At 28.7% G+C, this 16,816-nt stretch overlaps 1 protein-coding gene across 1 annotated transcript in view; it reads left to right on the top strand.

The window, feature by feature from the left end:
* The first annotated feature begins 200 nt into the window (after positions 1–200).
* Positions 201–16,816, top strand: part of LOC109600500 (muscle segmentation homeobox) — a 41,619-nt gene continuing 25,003 nt past the window's right edge. Inside the window, exon 1 of the mRNA XM_020016659.2 lies at positions 201–946. Coding sequence (XP_019872218.1) covers positions 391–946 — 556 coding nt within the window. The 5' untranslated portion in view covers positions 201–390. The remainder of the gene's footprint in view (positions 947–16,816) is intronic.

The raw sequence follows: 16,816 nt of genomic DNA, 5'->3' as shown, positions 1-16,816 counted from the left end.
CGGCAGGACCGGATCGTGCAGCAGGACTGTTTGACTGGGCGGTTGCGTAGTTGTTTCCGTCGCTAGTCCCCTTATTGGCTGATTTGTGTAATAAGGTCCGCGAACGGGGGGGGCGGTAACCATGGGAACACACCCACCGACCGGTCCCGCCCCCTACCTTTTAATCGCGAACTTCACAATAGTTTAGTCGTTTGGTCAGTTCAAGTTGGGCACGTTAAAACGCCAGTCGGTGTATCCATGTAATTAAAAAGTAATTAGCGCACGCGTTGCCGCCATTCACTACTATGATAAACACGCGGAAGTGCGTCTGTTTGTGTTGAACACGTTCGGCCGTTCGTAAACACCACCGAAGCCAATCAGCAGCTCCCCCCCACGAGAAACCCCGACTTGATGCTCGAGAGCCAACCGGAAGTGCAAATTATGACTGTCCAAAATCTGGACGGTTTGGACACCAAGAACGCGGAAACGATGCAGAACGTCGGCGGCGACAAGCCGGGCGCCAACGCACAGCAACAGCTGACCGCCAGCAAGAACGGGCACATCAGCTTCAGCGTCGCCTCGCTGCTGGCGGACACGCGGCCCGCACGCCAGTCATCCCCTAATTCGTCGACCGTGCCGTCGTCCAGTCCCGCGCACCACTCCTCCGACGAGGACTACGACTCGAACCAGGAGGACTCGATCGTGGACGTGGAGGACCTGCAGGCGGGCGATCAGAAGTCCGACGGCGGCCACAAAGACGACGATGAGTACCGGCAGCAGCGGGAATTCGCGAAAGAGACGCTGCTCAATCAGGGCCCGATCAGGCCGACGCCGTTCTCGGCCCTCGCGGCCGCCGTTTACCAAGCGGCCCATCCGAACTGGCCGCACCAGGGGTTGGTCAATCCGTTCGCCGGTCCCGGACCGATCTTCCAGGGCTCGCCGTTCGGTGTCGGGAACATGAACTCAGGTAACGATCACGATTTATTAAGCATACGGGCTTTTTGCTCGCTATTATGTTACGACGGTGTGTCTGTTTGGTTCAGGATTTATGTATATTCAGTGGATGAGGTAACTGGCAATGTCACATTTGTTATGGAAATGGTTTAACCGTCGCTAAAATTACGTTTTATATATTACTATATACACAATATATACTATTAGTATCACATTACGTTAATATTAATGGTTAGACTTCCACAAGGATCCATTTTAAGACTACAAATGTTTGTCCTTGACGTCAATGATATGATAATGATATTCGAGAAATTATTTAATTTATTTCGGTAATAAGATAATAAATAATAAACATGACTTAAACTTTCAAAAAATTGTTATATTTTTAACTGATTTTCTATTTTACTCTTTATTTTAATTTAATATTCTACCAATTTAAGCCCATCGTGGAATTTTGAGAAATGAGTTTTGATGAATATTTATCTTATACTTCATGTTCTAATTGATGAAATTGTGTAATCAATAATAATAAAATGATTAACGATATTGATAAATGATTTTTTATTACTACTGTATTCAAATAAAAATTAATTCAAGAAAGTGATATATTCAAATCTACATGTTTTGTTGATAGATCTAGTAATAACTTTGATCAATTAATATAATTATTTTATCTATTAATATATATTATTTTTATTTTATTTATTTATAAACTTGTTTGTTATAAATTTATTTTCAATTAAATTTTGAAATTCAAGGTTATTATTATTATCTTTATTATTATTAATAATAATAGTTAAAAATTGGGGGTTCTACGAGGATCTATATTAGCTTCGACATTATTAACTTTTGAAATAATTTAGAGTAAATATTTGTATAATAATTTTATATTTTTCAGGCACTAAAAATATTAAAAAAAAAAAAATAAATAAATATTAAAGTATGTTTTTCAATTAAGATTCATTGCTACTGTCAAAATATAATTACAAGTATTTTTAATAATAATGTTTACTAATTTAATCAGTAAATTTAATTCACAAATTAATTGATAATGATTTTGTTATTATTAATAATGGTCAAAAGTTGGGGGGGGGGTATCACAAGGATCCGCTTTGTAACCATTATTTTTAGCTTAGATATTAACGACTTCATGTTAATTCATGGTGAATATTTCTTTAAATATTCTTTAGTTACTAAATTTTTTTATTAAGAAAATAAATAATAAAGTATATTGTTTTAAACATTTTTAATTACTAAGAAACATTGGCATATATTTCTTTTGCAATTACTAATATGTATAAATTAATTCTAACATTTATTTTATTCTTAGAACAAATCATATTTTTATGTCAAGTTTTTGTTATACAATCTACCCAAATTTAGATTTTTATATTTTTAAACCGTTTATTCTTTTTGAAATATTACTAAAATTTAAACATTATTGTCATACATGATTTCTGATTTTCTAACTCTTATAAAATATTAAAATATTTTTAATAATAATGCTTACCAATTTAATCAGTAAATTTAACCCTCAAATTAAGTAATAATGATTTTTTATTATTAATAATAAATTATAAAATATTATATGTTGAGAGTACTACAAGGATCCATTTTATGGCCACTATTTTTAACTTATAATATTTATAACTAATATTAATGACTTGAAATAATTTATGATGAATATTTCAATAATAATTTCATATTTTTCTTTTACTAAAAATTTTAATAAGAAAATATATAATAAAGTATGTTGCTTTAAACATTTTTAATTTCCAAAAAATCAATGGCATATATTTCTTTTGTAGTTACTAATGTTCATAAATTAATTTCAAAATTTATTTTATTTTTAGAACAAATCATATTTTTATCTCGTTTTTGTTAGACAATCTAGTCTTTATTGTCATACTTAGTTCATGAATTTGTACTACTGTCAAAATATTAGTAAAAATATTTTTAGTAACAGTATTTACTAATTTAATCAGTAAATTTATTCCTCAAATTAATTGATGATGATTTTTTTATCATTAATAATATTTAAAAATTGGGGGTACCACAAGGATCCGCTTTATAACCATTATTGTTAGTTTCGATATTAATGACAAACAATTTACAGTGAGTATTTCTATAATTCAACATTTTTTAGTTATTTTAATAAGAAACTGAATAATAACTACAGTATCGGACAAAATTAGTGCGAATTTATTTTCTTTTAAATACAAAACAATATAGACTTACTGATTTTTGTTCTTTAAATAATAAAATATACATATAAAAATTATATGTATGTTTTATTACATGTCACATTAACGACGATTAAAATTAAAACCAGAAAATTATAAGAATACAATCAAAATTAGAGCGACTACACAAAAATTTTAAAAAAAGTGTATCCAACGTAAATGGCCTAATATTTAATAATTCATCCAGTAGCCTTTATTGGCTATAAGATTTGTACATCTTTTTGGCCTAGACAATATTAGATTGGAAATATTTCTTCTCCTATATTGTTCCAAATGTTTTTGATTTATTTGCTTTATTTGTGATACAATTTGCTCTAATTTTCTTATGCACAATCCCTCACAGTTTTCTATTAGATTAAGATCAGGAGATTGGGCTGGCTACTTTAAGACATTGATTTTTAGTTCAACAAACCATTCTGTAACAAGCTTGGCAGTGTTTTTGGGGTCATTGTCATGCTGAAATATAAATTTTAACGGCATTTCCCATTCACAATAAAGTGGCATGATATCTTCTAATATGTTAACGATGCCATTTTGCCTTCTAATTTGTGAATTGAAACCATACTGTAAGCGTAAAAACAACCCCAAACCAAAAGAGAGCTACCTCCATGTTTAATAGTTGTTGAAACATATATTATTTTGGATGAAGTGTACTGTTTTTAGGGTGATGAACAAACTGTCCTAAGATAGTACTTTTTTCCAATCTGTCCAGTTCAGTTGCCTATGAGCAAAAAGAAGTCTTGCTTCTCGATTCTTTTGTGAAAGACATGATTTTTTTTACTGGACGTATGTATTCCTGTCAGCCCTGCCTCCACTAACCGACGCTGAATTGCCCTCAAACTAATTGATTTATGTCCTAAATCTCCCAAAATTTCATTTACGGACATCCTTGGATTATTCCTAATAAGCTTTTTTTGTACAACCATCCAATGCTAGGGAGGTTCTTCTGTTCAACCCATCCCGTTTTCTCCCCTATTGAACGAGAAAAATGTTTAAGACATAATGAACCAAGGCAAATAAAGTAGTGGACATAAATAAATGTTTAATAATTTAATTTTAAAATATTTTATTTAATATTTAAGTTAGTCGCTCTAATTTTGTCCGATACTGTACATGGTTCCGAACTTTCTCAATTGTTAAGACTCATTATTTATAACGTATTTTTAATTATAATATTAATTTAATTATTAAATTTAGTATTCTAATTAATTGATAATATTTCCAAGGACACAAATAATTTGTAATAAATGTTTAATACATTTAACATTTTTTAATTAGTAAAACTGTTTAATAGAACAGATAATAAACTTTATGGACCGGAACAATTTTTAAATTACTTCATCTTGGCAACACAAAATTCATTAATTAATTTATCGTCATAAACTAAATCACAACATTTAGGTTTCGTTACCCAATCTGTCCTCGAAACATCGCCCCTACCAAGATTATTATTGACATTCCAATTTTATTCCCAATAAATAAACCGAATTGTTATCAACGAGTGTCAAGTCCGTAAACATTATCTAATAAATTGCGGTAAATTCCCTCTTCCCATGTGTTCAACAACGAATTTACGACAGCGAACAATTTCACACATGCACTAAACAGAAACATTCAGGTTAATATCGTGCCGAGCGCCTCGTTGCAACAAATAAAACTCCAATAATTCCACTCCTCCGTACTTAATTAGAGATAATAACCGCGCTTACGCCCACGCGGCATCGTTGCAAGCGCTGGAATTCCCTTTTTACCATTGCATTATTTATCTGTTTCCATACACACATTTATCTAGATGTAACTATGCAACGTGTGTAACAATCAATCAAACTAGTTGTCGCATCAAGATAAGGCCGCGCTAAAATATAAGCCACGCATTGTCATTTGTACCCGAGTTAATTATTACGGACATGCAAAATTAATATATATATATTTTTTTTTGCTTCGCCACTTATTATTATTATTTACTTTGTGCATCGTCCTGTTGTGTTGTAATTTTATTGCCTGCAATAATTCAGTTTGTTTAATTGTATATTATATTGTTTATTTATGGCAGCAATTAATATACACCAATAAAGATAAGATTGTGCACAATTGTTCTGGTAATTGTGGATTTTAATTGTTCTGTTGACAGCAGAACCGTTTTAAATGTTACTATATTAGTGTTAATGGATCATTTGTTACCGAAACGATTCGATCTTTGTTCTTTAAGTCGACACTGCACGATCAATATTATTGACGCAATTTGTTGAAATATTCAGGTATCAACACGTTAATCAATAAAATTTTATTAATTAAATGTTCCTTTCTTTAAAATAACTTTTATTCAACAAAATGGTCACCGTTATATTCAACAAATTGTTACTAGAAAAATTATATAAAAAATATTTTGGAAAGAGAAAAGATCAAACTTTTATTCACCCCTCTTTTTAGAATTCAACCGTTTTTAATAATAATTATTAACATAAATGGTAAATTCAGTTCTCAAAATTAATAGAAAAAAATATTATTATCAATAATGGTCAAGAAGTTCCACGGGGATCTCTTTTAAGACAACCAATGTTTTGCTAACAATTTTCGAACATTAATTTTGATTAATAAATCTCCAGTTATATGATTAAAAGTTGAATAAGTTAATTGCATCTTAAAACAAATTCCTTCTTTTCTTTATTTGTTGATTTTGACGTCTTAGTGATAATGAAGTTCAAACTTCATCACATTCTTTAAAATAACTTTTATTTAACAAAATAATCATAATATTTTACAAGCAAATTTATAGAAAGTGAAAAGTATTTTGAGTTTTTAGAAATGAAAAAAGATTAATCTCACTTTTGACCCTTTTTTTAGAATTAAACTCAATTTAATATTAATTTTGACCAATATAATTAATATTAAATTAATAAGACTACATCTTCAAAATTAATTGATATGATTTATAATGGTAAAAAATTTGGAGTTTCACAATGATCTCTTTTAAAACCACCAATGTTTTGCTAAAATGTTAATTATTTTTGAGAAATAATTTGTAACAAATATTTAATATGTTTATATTTTTTGATTAATAAAATATTTTCGAAAATTATTATTGAACATTAATTTTGATTAATAAATCTCCAAATTTATACGATTAAAAGTTCAATAAGTAAAACAAATTTCTTCTCTTCTTTATCTGTTGAATTGACATCTTAGTGATAATGAAGTCCAAACAATCTTCATCATGTCTTCTTTAAAATAACTTTTATTAAACAAAATAATCATGGATAAAATCAGCAATTTTTTATAAGTAAATTTACAGAAAGAGAAAAATATTTTGGTTTTTTTTTGAACTAAAAAAAAGATTACTCTCACTTTTGACCCATTTTTCGGAATTAAACTCAATTTAATATTAATTTTTACCAATATAATTAATATATATAGTCTTCAAAATTAATTGATATGATTAATAATGGTCAAAAATTTGGAATTCCACAAGGATCTCTTTTAAAGCCACCAATGTTTTGCTAATAAGTTAATGACGTTTGAGTAATAATTTGTAATAAACATTTAATATGTTTATATTTTTTAATTAAAAAAATATTTTCGAAAATTATTATAGAACATTAATTTTGATTTATAAAGTTATACGATTAATAGTTGAATAAGTTAATTGCAACTTAAAACAAATTGCTTCTCTCCTTTATCTGTTGAATTGTCATCTTAATGATAATGAAGTTCAAACAATCTTCATAATATTTTCTTTAAAATAACTTTTATTGAACAAAATAATCATAGATAAAATCGACAGTGTTTTACAAGCAAATTTACAGAAAGAGAAAAATATTTTGGGTTTTTAGAACCGAAAAAAGATTAATCTCCCTTTTGACCTTTTTTTCAGAAGTAAAGTGAATTTAATATTCATTTTTACCAATATAATTAGTATATGTATCCTTCAACAATAATTGATATAATTGATAATGGTCAAAAATTGGGAATTCCACAAGGATCTCTTTTAAAGCCACCAATGTTTTGCTAAGAAGTTGATAGTTTTTGAGAAATAATCTGTAATAAATATTTAACATGTTTATATTTTTGATTAGTACAATTATTTAATAAAATATTTTCGAAAATTATTATAGAACATTAATTTTGATTAATAAATCTCCAAACTTCCACAATAAAAAGTTGAATAAATCATTGCATCTTAAAACAAATTTCTTCTTCTTTATCTACATAACATTAAGATTTGTTGTTCTAAATTCCAAAAAGTTTTTGAAAATTTGTATTAATGGTTTAAAAATATATAAACAAAAGACTTTTTACGCACATTTTTATTTTATTGATTAATATTATTTATCAGTGAGAGGGATAACTGTATTTTACAATATATAATGCAGGAATAATATAGTTTAATTAAGTCATTAACATCGCCAAACGAGACCAACATTATTCAGTTACAACCGAAGGAAACGAGCTTTCGTCTAATCGAATGCGTTTTATATACAAGGGCGATATAAATCTGACCCGATAAAAATACTTCCTGGCGGCAGCGAAAATAGCACACACCTCCAACTTTTTCCCGAGACAGTCCTAATGACCCTTTCATTCCTCCCCTTTGATAAATTAATTCGAACGCCAGACGTATGAAATATTCCCGAAGATATATTCAGCAGGAATTTTTACGAATAGACGTCACTTTTCAGGCCGGCCGAAAATAAACGCGAAGAGATAAAATTGGAAAACTAAAATGAAACGTTTTCGAAGACGCTTACTCACACACACGTATTCGTAATTGCCGCAGGAATAAATTACTAGTACCGAAACGTATCCTTGGAACCGATCGGTTGTCGGGTCGGGATAAAAGGACACATGTGCATAACCTGTTGTCCATTGTCCCGGTCAAAGTGGCATGCCAAGAACACGTACATAATGCAGCCAATATGTGCAAATATATCGGACGGGACGGCATTATCGATGCAGCTATTACCTGCAGGAAATCACTCAATTTATGCCCACCCCGAGACTGGGACCCGTTACACGATTTTGATTTATGAATTATTGCCTCGAAAATTAATTTCGTAATTGAATCGAATTACCTGTTACCCCGTCATCCGTCAAACGCCGCGTTTATTAAGATGCATGTCTGCCGAAATACCGCAGGTGATGGACCTTGCACCGGTCAATATTATTGTTCCAATATTGATATACAACGACTGAGTAGTAGATATTCGGTTTGGGGAAATAATTAATTTCTATTATTCTATTATTTCCATAACTATGCTATTTATGTTTTCCTTAAATATTTAAAATAAAAATTCCTCTTTTTTATTCACTGAGTTTGACTTCTGAATAATAATAATAAACTAAAAATAATCACGACTACGTCTTATTTAAATTAACTTTTATTCAACAATATAATTACCATTATAATAAATAATTATTTGAAAGCCAGCATAACCACCACATTCCGGGTTCTTTGAACTGATTAAAAAAAAAACAACTTCTATATTGACTACTTTTTCAGAATTAAACTGTTTTTGGTCTTAATTTTTTCTATTTAATTAGTAAATTAGTCCTGAAGTTTGAAGTTCCACAAGGATCTGTTTTAAAATCACCATATTTTGTTAAGAAGTTAATGATTATTGAGAAATAATTTGTAATTATTATTTAATTTATTTACATTTTTTAATTATTTAATAAAATATTTTAGAATATTAGTTTTATTAGAATATTAGTAATTTTTTAATAATTTAATCAGTAAATTTAATTCTCAAAATTCCACAATTCCACAAGGATCTCTTTTATAGCCACAAATGTTTTGTTAAAAAGTTAATGAAGCTCCTAGAAAAATATTCTGGATTTTTGAAACTGAGGAAAAGTTCACCCTCACTTTTGACCTCTTCTTCAGAATTACACTGTTTTTTAATAATAATTTTTACTAATTTAATTAGTAAATTTAATCCTCAAAATTAATTGATATTGTTTTTATTAGTACTAATAGTCGAACATTAGAAGTTCCACAAGGATCTCTTTTATAGCCACAAATGTCTTGCTAAGAAGTTAATGATTTTTGAGAAATAATTTGTCTTAATTATTTAATTTATTTACATTTTTTAATTAATAAAATTATTTAAGAAAATATTTTCGAAAACTGTTTTAGAACATTAATTTTGATTAATGAATCTTCAAAAGAAAAACATTTTGGATTTTTGAAACTGAAGAAAAATTCACCCTCAATTTTAACCTCTTTTTCAGAATTACACTGTTTTTTAATAATAATTTTTACTAATTTAATTAGTAAATTTAATCCTCAAAATTAATTAATATTGTTTTTATTAGTACTAATTGTCGAACATTGGAAGTTCCACAAGGATCTCTTTTATAGCCACAAATGTTTTGCTAAGAAGTTAATGATTTTTGAGAAATAATTTGTAATAATTATTTAATTTATTTACATTTTTTAATTAATAAAATTATTTAATAAAATATTTTTGAAAACTGTTTTAGAACATTAATTTTGATTAATAAATCTTCAAAAGTAAAACATTATGAATTTTTGAAACTGAAGAAAAATTCACCCTCACTTTTGACCTTTTCTTCAGAATTACACTGTTTCTTAATAATTATTTTTACTAATTTAATTAGCAAATTGAATACTCAAAATTAATTGATATTGTTTTTATTTGTACTAATAGTCGAACGTTGGAAGTTCCACAAGGATCTCTTTTATAGCCACAAATGTTTTGCTAAGGAGTTAATGATTTTTGAGAAATAATTTGTATTAATTATTTAACTTATTTACATTTTTTAATTAATAAAACTATTTAATATAATATTTTCCAAAACTGTTTTAGAACATTAATTTTGATTAATGAATCTTCAAAAGAAAAACATTTTGGATTTTTGAAACTGAAGAAAAATTCACCCTCAATTTTAACCTCTTTTTCAGAATTACACTGTTTTTTAATAATAATTTTTACTAATTTAATTAGTAGATTTAATCCTCAAAATTAATTGATATCGTTTTTATTAGTACTAATTGTCGAACATTGGAAGTTCCACAAGGATCTCTTTTATAGCCACAAATGTTTTGCTAAGAAGTTAATAATTTTTGAGAAATAATTTGTAATAATTATTTAATTTATTTACATTTTTTAATTAATAAAATTATTTAATAAAATATTTTTGAAAACTGTTTTAGAACATTAATTTTGATTAATGAATCTTCAAAAGTAAAACATTATGAATTTTTGAAACTGAAGAAAAATTCACCCTCACTTTTGACCTCTTCTTCAGAATTACACTGTTTCTTAATAATTATTTTTACTAATTTAATTAGCAAATTGAATACTCAAAATTAATTGATATTGGTTTTATTTGTACTAATAGTCGAAAGTTGGAAGTTCCACAAGGATTTCTTTTATAGCCACAAATGTTTTGCTAAGAAGTTAATGATTTTTGAGAAATAATTTGTATTAATTATTTAACTTATTTACATTTTTTAATTAATAAAACTATTTAATATAATATTTTCGAAAACTGTTTTAGAACATTAATTTTGATTAATGATTCTTCAAAAGAAAAACATTCTGGATTTTTGAAACTGAAAAAAAATTCTCCCTCTTTTTTTACCTCTTCTTCAGAATTACACTGTTTTTTAAGAATTATTTTTACTAATTTAATTAGTAAATTTAATCCTCAAAATTAATTGAAATTGTTTTTATTAGTACTAATAGTCGAACATTGGAAGTTCCACAAGGATCTCTTTTATAGCCACAAAAGTTTTGCTAAGAAGTTAATGATTTTTGAGAAATAATTTGTAATAATTATTTAATTTATTCACATTTTTTAATTAATAAAATTATTTAAGAAAATATTTTTGAAAACTGATTTAGAACATTAATTTTGATTAATCTTCGAAGGTCTGAAATAAAAAGTAAACTATAAATTAAGTCTTTTCTTAAAAGGCTGAATTTGTCTGCATAATAATCAACAACAATCTTGACCACATCTATAAAATAATCTTTATTTAAGAAAAAAATTACCATTATAATCAATAATTTTTTACAAGTAATTTCATGCTACGAGATTGAGATGATTGACTTTACTTTTGAAGCTCGTTACTTTCGTTTAGTGCCGCTAATAACTTTATTAATGTGCTAACCAAAAATTAGGTTTAGCCAGATGTTCGCGGGACAAAAATGCGTTGTCCATTAACGCAGCGCAAATAAAAAAAACGCCTTATGAAACTGCTGGAATGCCGGGATAGTTAAATGTTTCATTTCATGTAATTAATGTGGTATTGTGCAATTAATCTTTGGCCGAGAAGATCGAGGCTTACGAAAAAAGTTCATCGTCGATTTTCTCACACGAGCCACTTCCTGAAAACCGACCACAAAATATTAAACACACCATTGTATTACCCCTACCGAAATATGGTTTGTGGCTGGCTAAGAATTCGCAACACGTTCGCTAATAAACCCGAGACTTAATTTATAATTGTCCATTGTGTCGGCGGTTGCATTCACTTAATATGGCCTGACATTACTTACCGGGGGAATGTCCATACAATATTTGAATTAGAAGCAAAATTACGGAAGGCACACACAGTAGTATATTATTGTGTAATTTGCTAATGCGTTTCGGTCTGCTGTAAAACAAACTATGCGGAAACCAGTGGCATGCAATTTCTCCTGCAAATTGTAAATTTTAGTTTTGCTAAACGCGCCTCGCAACTACCACAAGAGGCTTCGAATTGATGGAGATTAACTACTACTGTTTATGCCACGACCATCTTTGGTCGATGGAACTGATTTTATATGTTAAGGTTAATATCAAACTACACACTAGAAAATCTGTACGAAATCAATTTTAGACTTCAGGCTTTCACGGTTTGATTAAACTCAAAAATATCACTTTTATTACTCGCATAGACACACTGTAATGTGTAAATTGTCGGCGTAATTGGAATTTCCAAAAATGGTAAAAGTGTGCGAAGTTCAAGAAATCGCTAAAGGCCACAGCAATATAAATACAGTTCAAGTTGGACTTGAGAAGAAGAATGGCGACTAGATATAGCAAATAAGCTTCAATAAAAGTGGTCCTGAAAAGTTTTTTCACTTTATAAATTGAGGAACCTAACATTATTGACTTATCAGAAGTAAAAAAATGTCTTGTCTTATTGAGGATCATTTGGGTTATTTGATTTTCTTCTTAACACATTTCTTAAAATAAAGTGATAGTAATTCATTGAAAAAGATAAAACTCTATAAATTTATATCAGTCATTACTATGACCAGTCCATAAAACTAACAAATTTTGTGACACCAAATTTTTCTGAACAAAAATTTGGAACCTTTAATATTTTTTATAATACAAAAATAAACTACAGTATACACCGTGTATTATTTTTATAATATTGTATTTTAATAAACACAGCGTTTATTTTAAGTCAAAACTTCTTTAGCTACGTTGGGCACTTTTTGGTAGGGGAAAATCTTATGGGTTCGCGTCACCGACATGCTCATGACTGGCGCATGCGCAGTTTGTTGTGCGCCTTAGTCACTTTTTAGATGGGTGAAATCTTGTGCGTTCACGTCACCGACATGCTTATACCAGTATATTTGTAGCTGTGCTTTGTTGAAATAGTGTTTTCCTTTGATTATTATTTGAATGGTCATGTCCAATAATCGAAAACTCAATATTACAAAATATAAAACGACAATCGATGCCGTTTTTACGCGATACATAGATAAATTTGAATCAAACATTTTCATTTCTTACTTTAGTTACCATAAGCCTATTCTATCTTTTTTAGAACAAAATGAAATAATTAAAATAATGTTAAAAATCAAGTACATTGAATTTTAAGTAAATACAAATACTATCCACAAATAACATGATTATTTCAATTGAGTTGTATTTATATTTAGTCATGATCTTGTACAGCTCGTAAGATATTTGAATAATAAAAAACCACATAAACATGCATATATTTGTTGCTCGGAGTGTCAATAGATGTAAAATCTAGATTGATGTTGATAATTTTAATTCAAACACTATGAAATTTCAAATTTTAATACTTGTTTTTGCTTCTATCGGTAGTCTCTAGAACTGCCAATTTTAATTTTTTTATAATTATTCTTTAATTAAACAATTATATCCTAGGGTGTCCAAACTTTTGACCAGGAGTGTATGTACTTCCAAAGACAGTCATCAAAGTCCCAAATGATTAATAATCAATTAAAAATTTTGAAAAGCAAAAAAACAGAAACAAAAATCTATATGTATTTGTTGTACAATTGTCCCATCTTTTTGTGCAAATCCATTAGTACAAAATACCTCCATGTATGCACCTAAAACGCAGCCGTCCCCAAAAACTGGTGGCCGGACATTTAATGTCTTAAACAAACGCTAATTAACAATTAATTCCAATAAACCGGCGACGCACAAGTAACTTTAATTACAATTTTAATTATCATTGTCGGATAATTAGACTTCAGGAGGTAACCGAACAAAAAAGAAAAAAACCCGCTCCCTTATCAACCAGGACCTTATTTAAATGCGACCGAACAAAAACGGCGATTAATCAAAATTGTTAAGTAGGCAAACGGCACGAACGAAAGACGAAGCCAAAGAGCCAAGCCGAGAGGCATAGAGAGAGAGAGAGAGAAAGAAAGAAGGGAAAAAAAAGTTTCCCAAATTTCACCAGAACCCTGTGTGTTCCTGTTTTAATTAGCTACCAGTTCTGCCAACCCACGCCGGCCAATTTAACTGTTTTTTGTCACGAAACTCTTAATCCCGTCGAGAATGGAGCGCGGTAATTAAGTTTCCTCGGACGTGGACACCTTGAAGCCGAATCTCTTCTTGTTTGTACACGATTGTCTGCACATTTTGTCTTTATACAATTACTGTTTATTTCCTTTGCTTTTTATTCATTAAATAAAATTACAATTATTTTACAACAATTAATTAAATTAAAATACATAATTAAACCAAATTTCGGTTAAGTTTAGGTTGGGCAAATTAAATATTGGGATTTAGGTATTTTCAACACTATACTAAATTCAAATCAAATTATTACGTAACTATAATTATTAAAAAAAAATATATATTAATAAACTGGACGTTATTTGTTTTACACTAGGGGCTTGTACACTGAAAAAGTTTACTATAATCACTTTTCAAAAAAGGAGAAATTAGGTTTAGATTAGGTTAAATTTAGATTGTGTGTAGGCTAGGTTTGAGTTAGGTTAGGTCATTCGAGGTTATTATACTTCTTGAGGCATTTTTCACTACAAAATTCGGTTGTAACAATGAAAAAAGTTACTAATAAATTTTGCAAAAATCACTTCTTAAAATAGATAAATTAAATTTAGTTTAGACGATGTTTCAGCTAGGCGAATATTTATTTTAGGTTAAATATAGATTATATGTAGGCTAGGTTTGATTTAGGTTAGATCAGTTGACGTTTATGTTAGAATAAGGCTAGGTTTAGGTTATATTTAGAATAAATTTGGGTTAGCTAAAGTTAATTATGGTTCTTAAGATATTTTTCATTATGAAATTAAATTAAAACAATTAAAAAATTTTACAATACTCTTTACTACAATCGTTTTTCAGAACAGGTTTACTTTAGGTGAAGTTTAAGCTAACTGAAGTAGATTTGAGTTAGGTTAGTTCAGTTGGGATTTAGGTTAAACTAAGATTAGGTTTAGAATAAATTTGGGTTAGCTAACGTTAATTATTGTTCTTAAAATATTTTTCAATACGAAATTAAATTAAAACAATTAAAAAAGTTGTTAATAATTTTTACTATAATCGTTTTTCAGAATTGTGAAATTACGTTTAGTTTAGGTGATGTCCAATTTTAAGTTGGATTTAAATTATGTTTTGGCTAGGTTTGAGTTAGATTAGTTCAATTGAGATTTAGGTTAGACTGAAGTTAGGTTTAAGTCATATTTAGCATAAACTGGGATTAGCTAAAGTTAATTATTGTTCTTAAAATATTTTTCTTTATGAAATTAAATTAAAACAATTAAAAAAGTTGTTGATAATAATCTTTACTCTAATCGTTTTTCAGATCATAGAAATTAGATTTATTTTGGGTGAGGTTTAAGCCAGCTGAAGTCCAATTTGAGGTTAGGTTTAGATTATGTTTAGGACCACGAGTTAGGTTAGTTCAGTTAAGATTTAGGTTAGACTAAGGTTAGGTTTAGGTTATATTTTTAATATATTTGGGTAAGCTGAAGTTAATTATTGTTCTTAAGATATTTTATATTACGAAATTCAATTAAAACAATTAAAAACGTTGTTGATAATTTTTGATATAAACGTTTTTTGAGAACAGAGAAATTAAGTTTAGGTGGGATTTAATCTAGTTGAAATTCAATTTTAGTTTTAGACTAGGTTTGAGTTGGGTTAGCTCAGTTGATGTTTAGGTTAGATTGTGGTTATATTTTGAATAGGTTTAGATATATATTTTTTAAATTTTAATAAATAAATTTAATAAATATAAAAAAATAAAAAAAAGAAATTTTACTATAACTACTCAAAATAGGGAAACCAGTTTAGGCTTAATAATTAAAATAAATTAAATATAAATAATAATTAAAAATATTTTTCATCTCAAAATTTAACTATGATGAACACAGTTGATATGTTGAAAGTAATGGGAATAAATATCTGGGACAATTTGGTGTAAGTTATTTTGTATATTGAGTTTATTCATCTTTTTTTCTATTATTGCAACAAATTTTTAATTCAACAACAACTTTAAGGTGAATTGTAGGTTAATTTAAGTTAGGTTTGCTTTATGTTAGGTTAAATATTGCGACAAAATTCAAAACGATTAATAATTAGAAAAAAATAAACGTGAATAAACTTGACAATTTGTACACAATTTGTTTTGTATTTTGTGTGGGCACATTGTTAAGTTTATTTAACATTTAAACTGGTGTAAGAATGTGAAATTGCCGCCGGTTTTATTACGATGCGTTACACTGTAAGGCGATAATTTATGATGATAATGCCTGGATTATGAGTTCTTTTAACTTTGAGGCTGCTGCGCCGATGTCACAGGCCCACTACACAACGATTTATCGTTTTTATTCATTAACCCCTCTCAACATAAATGTTTTTATTAATAACGCACATTCAAGTATTATTCCCGCTTATTAATCATTCGTAACTTTCTCCCGATAATCATATCAAATTCGTTTTTTGTGCTGTAGTTAATTCCTTATAAATATACATGATTAAACCGGAATACAAATATAAAAAATCCTAATTGGTAAATCAATTGATTTATGGGGGTATTTAAAACTATATGGTTGCACATTTATATAAACTACTGCTGGTAGGTTAATTAGCAGATGCTGCTTTAATTATTTATAATTTCTTTGGTTTGCAACTTAGGGAGGGAGTTAACCCCATCGGATAATGGAGGCCTCTCCCTGCACTAAACTAATAGACAGGCCTCCCCCCTGAAACCCGATTGGAGGGTGGGGTTGTGATTGAAAGAGCTGAAAAACAAATTTATTCAAATAAGAATATTTAAATGCATATTCCATCGGGCGGTGCGGCATTAATCATGTGCCGCGGCGCCACGGGCCCGATGATAAACACACCTCCACGTTATTATGGCAGCTAATGACTTGTATTTTGAC

Source organism: Aethina tumida, chromosome 5, assembly GCF_024364675.1.
Source record: "Aethina tumida isolate Nest 87 chromosome 5, icAetTumi1.1, whole genome shotgun sequence".
NCBI lineage: Eukaryota > Metazoa > Arthropoda > Insecta > Coleoptera > Nitidulidae > Aethina > Aethina tumida.
The sequence above is the reverse complement of the archived record's forward strand: the minus strand, read 5'-3'. Positions and strand labels throughout refer to the sequence as shown.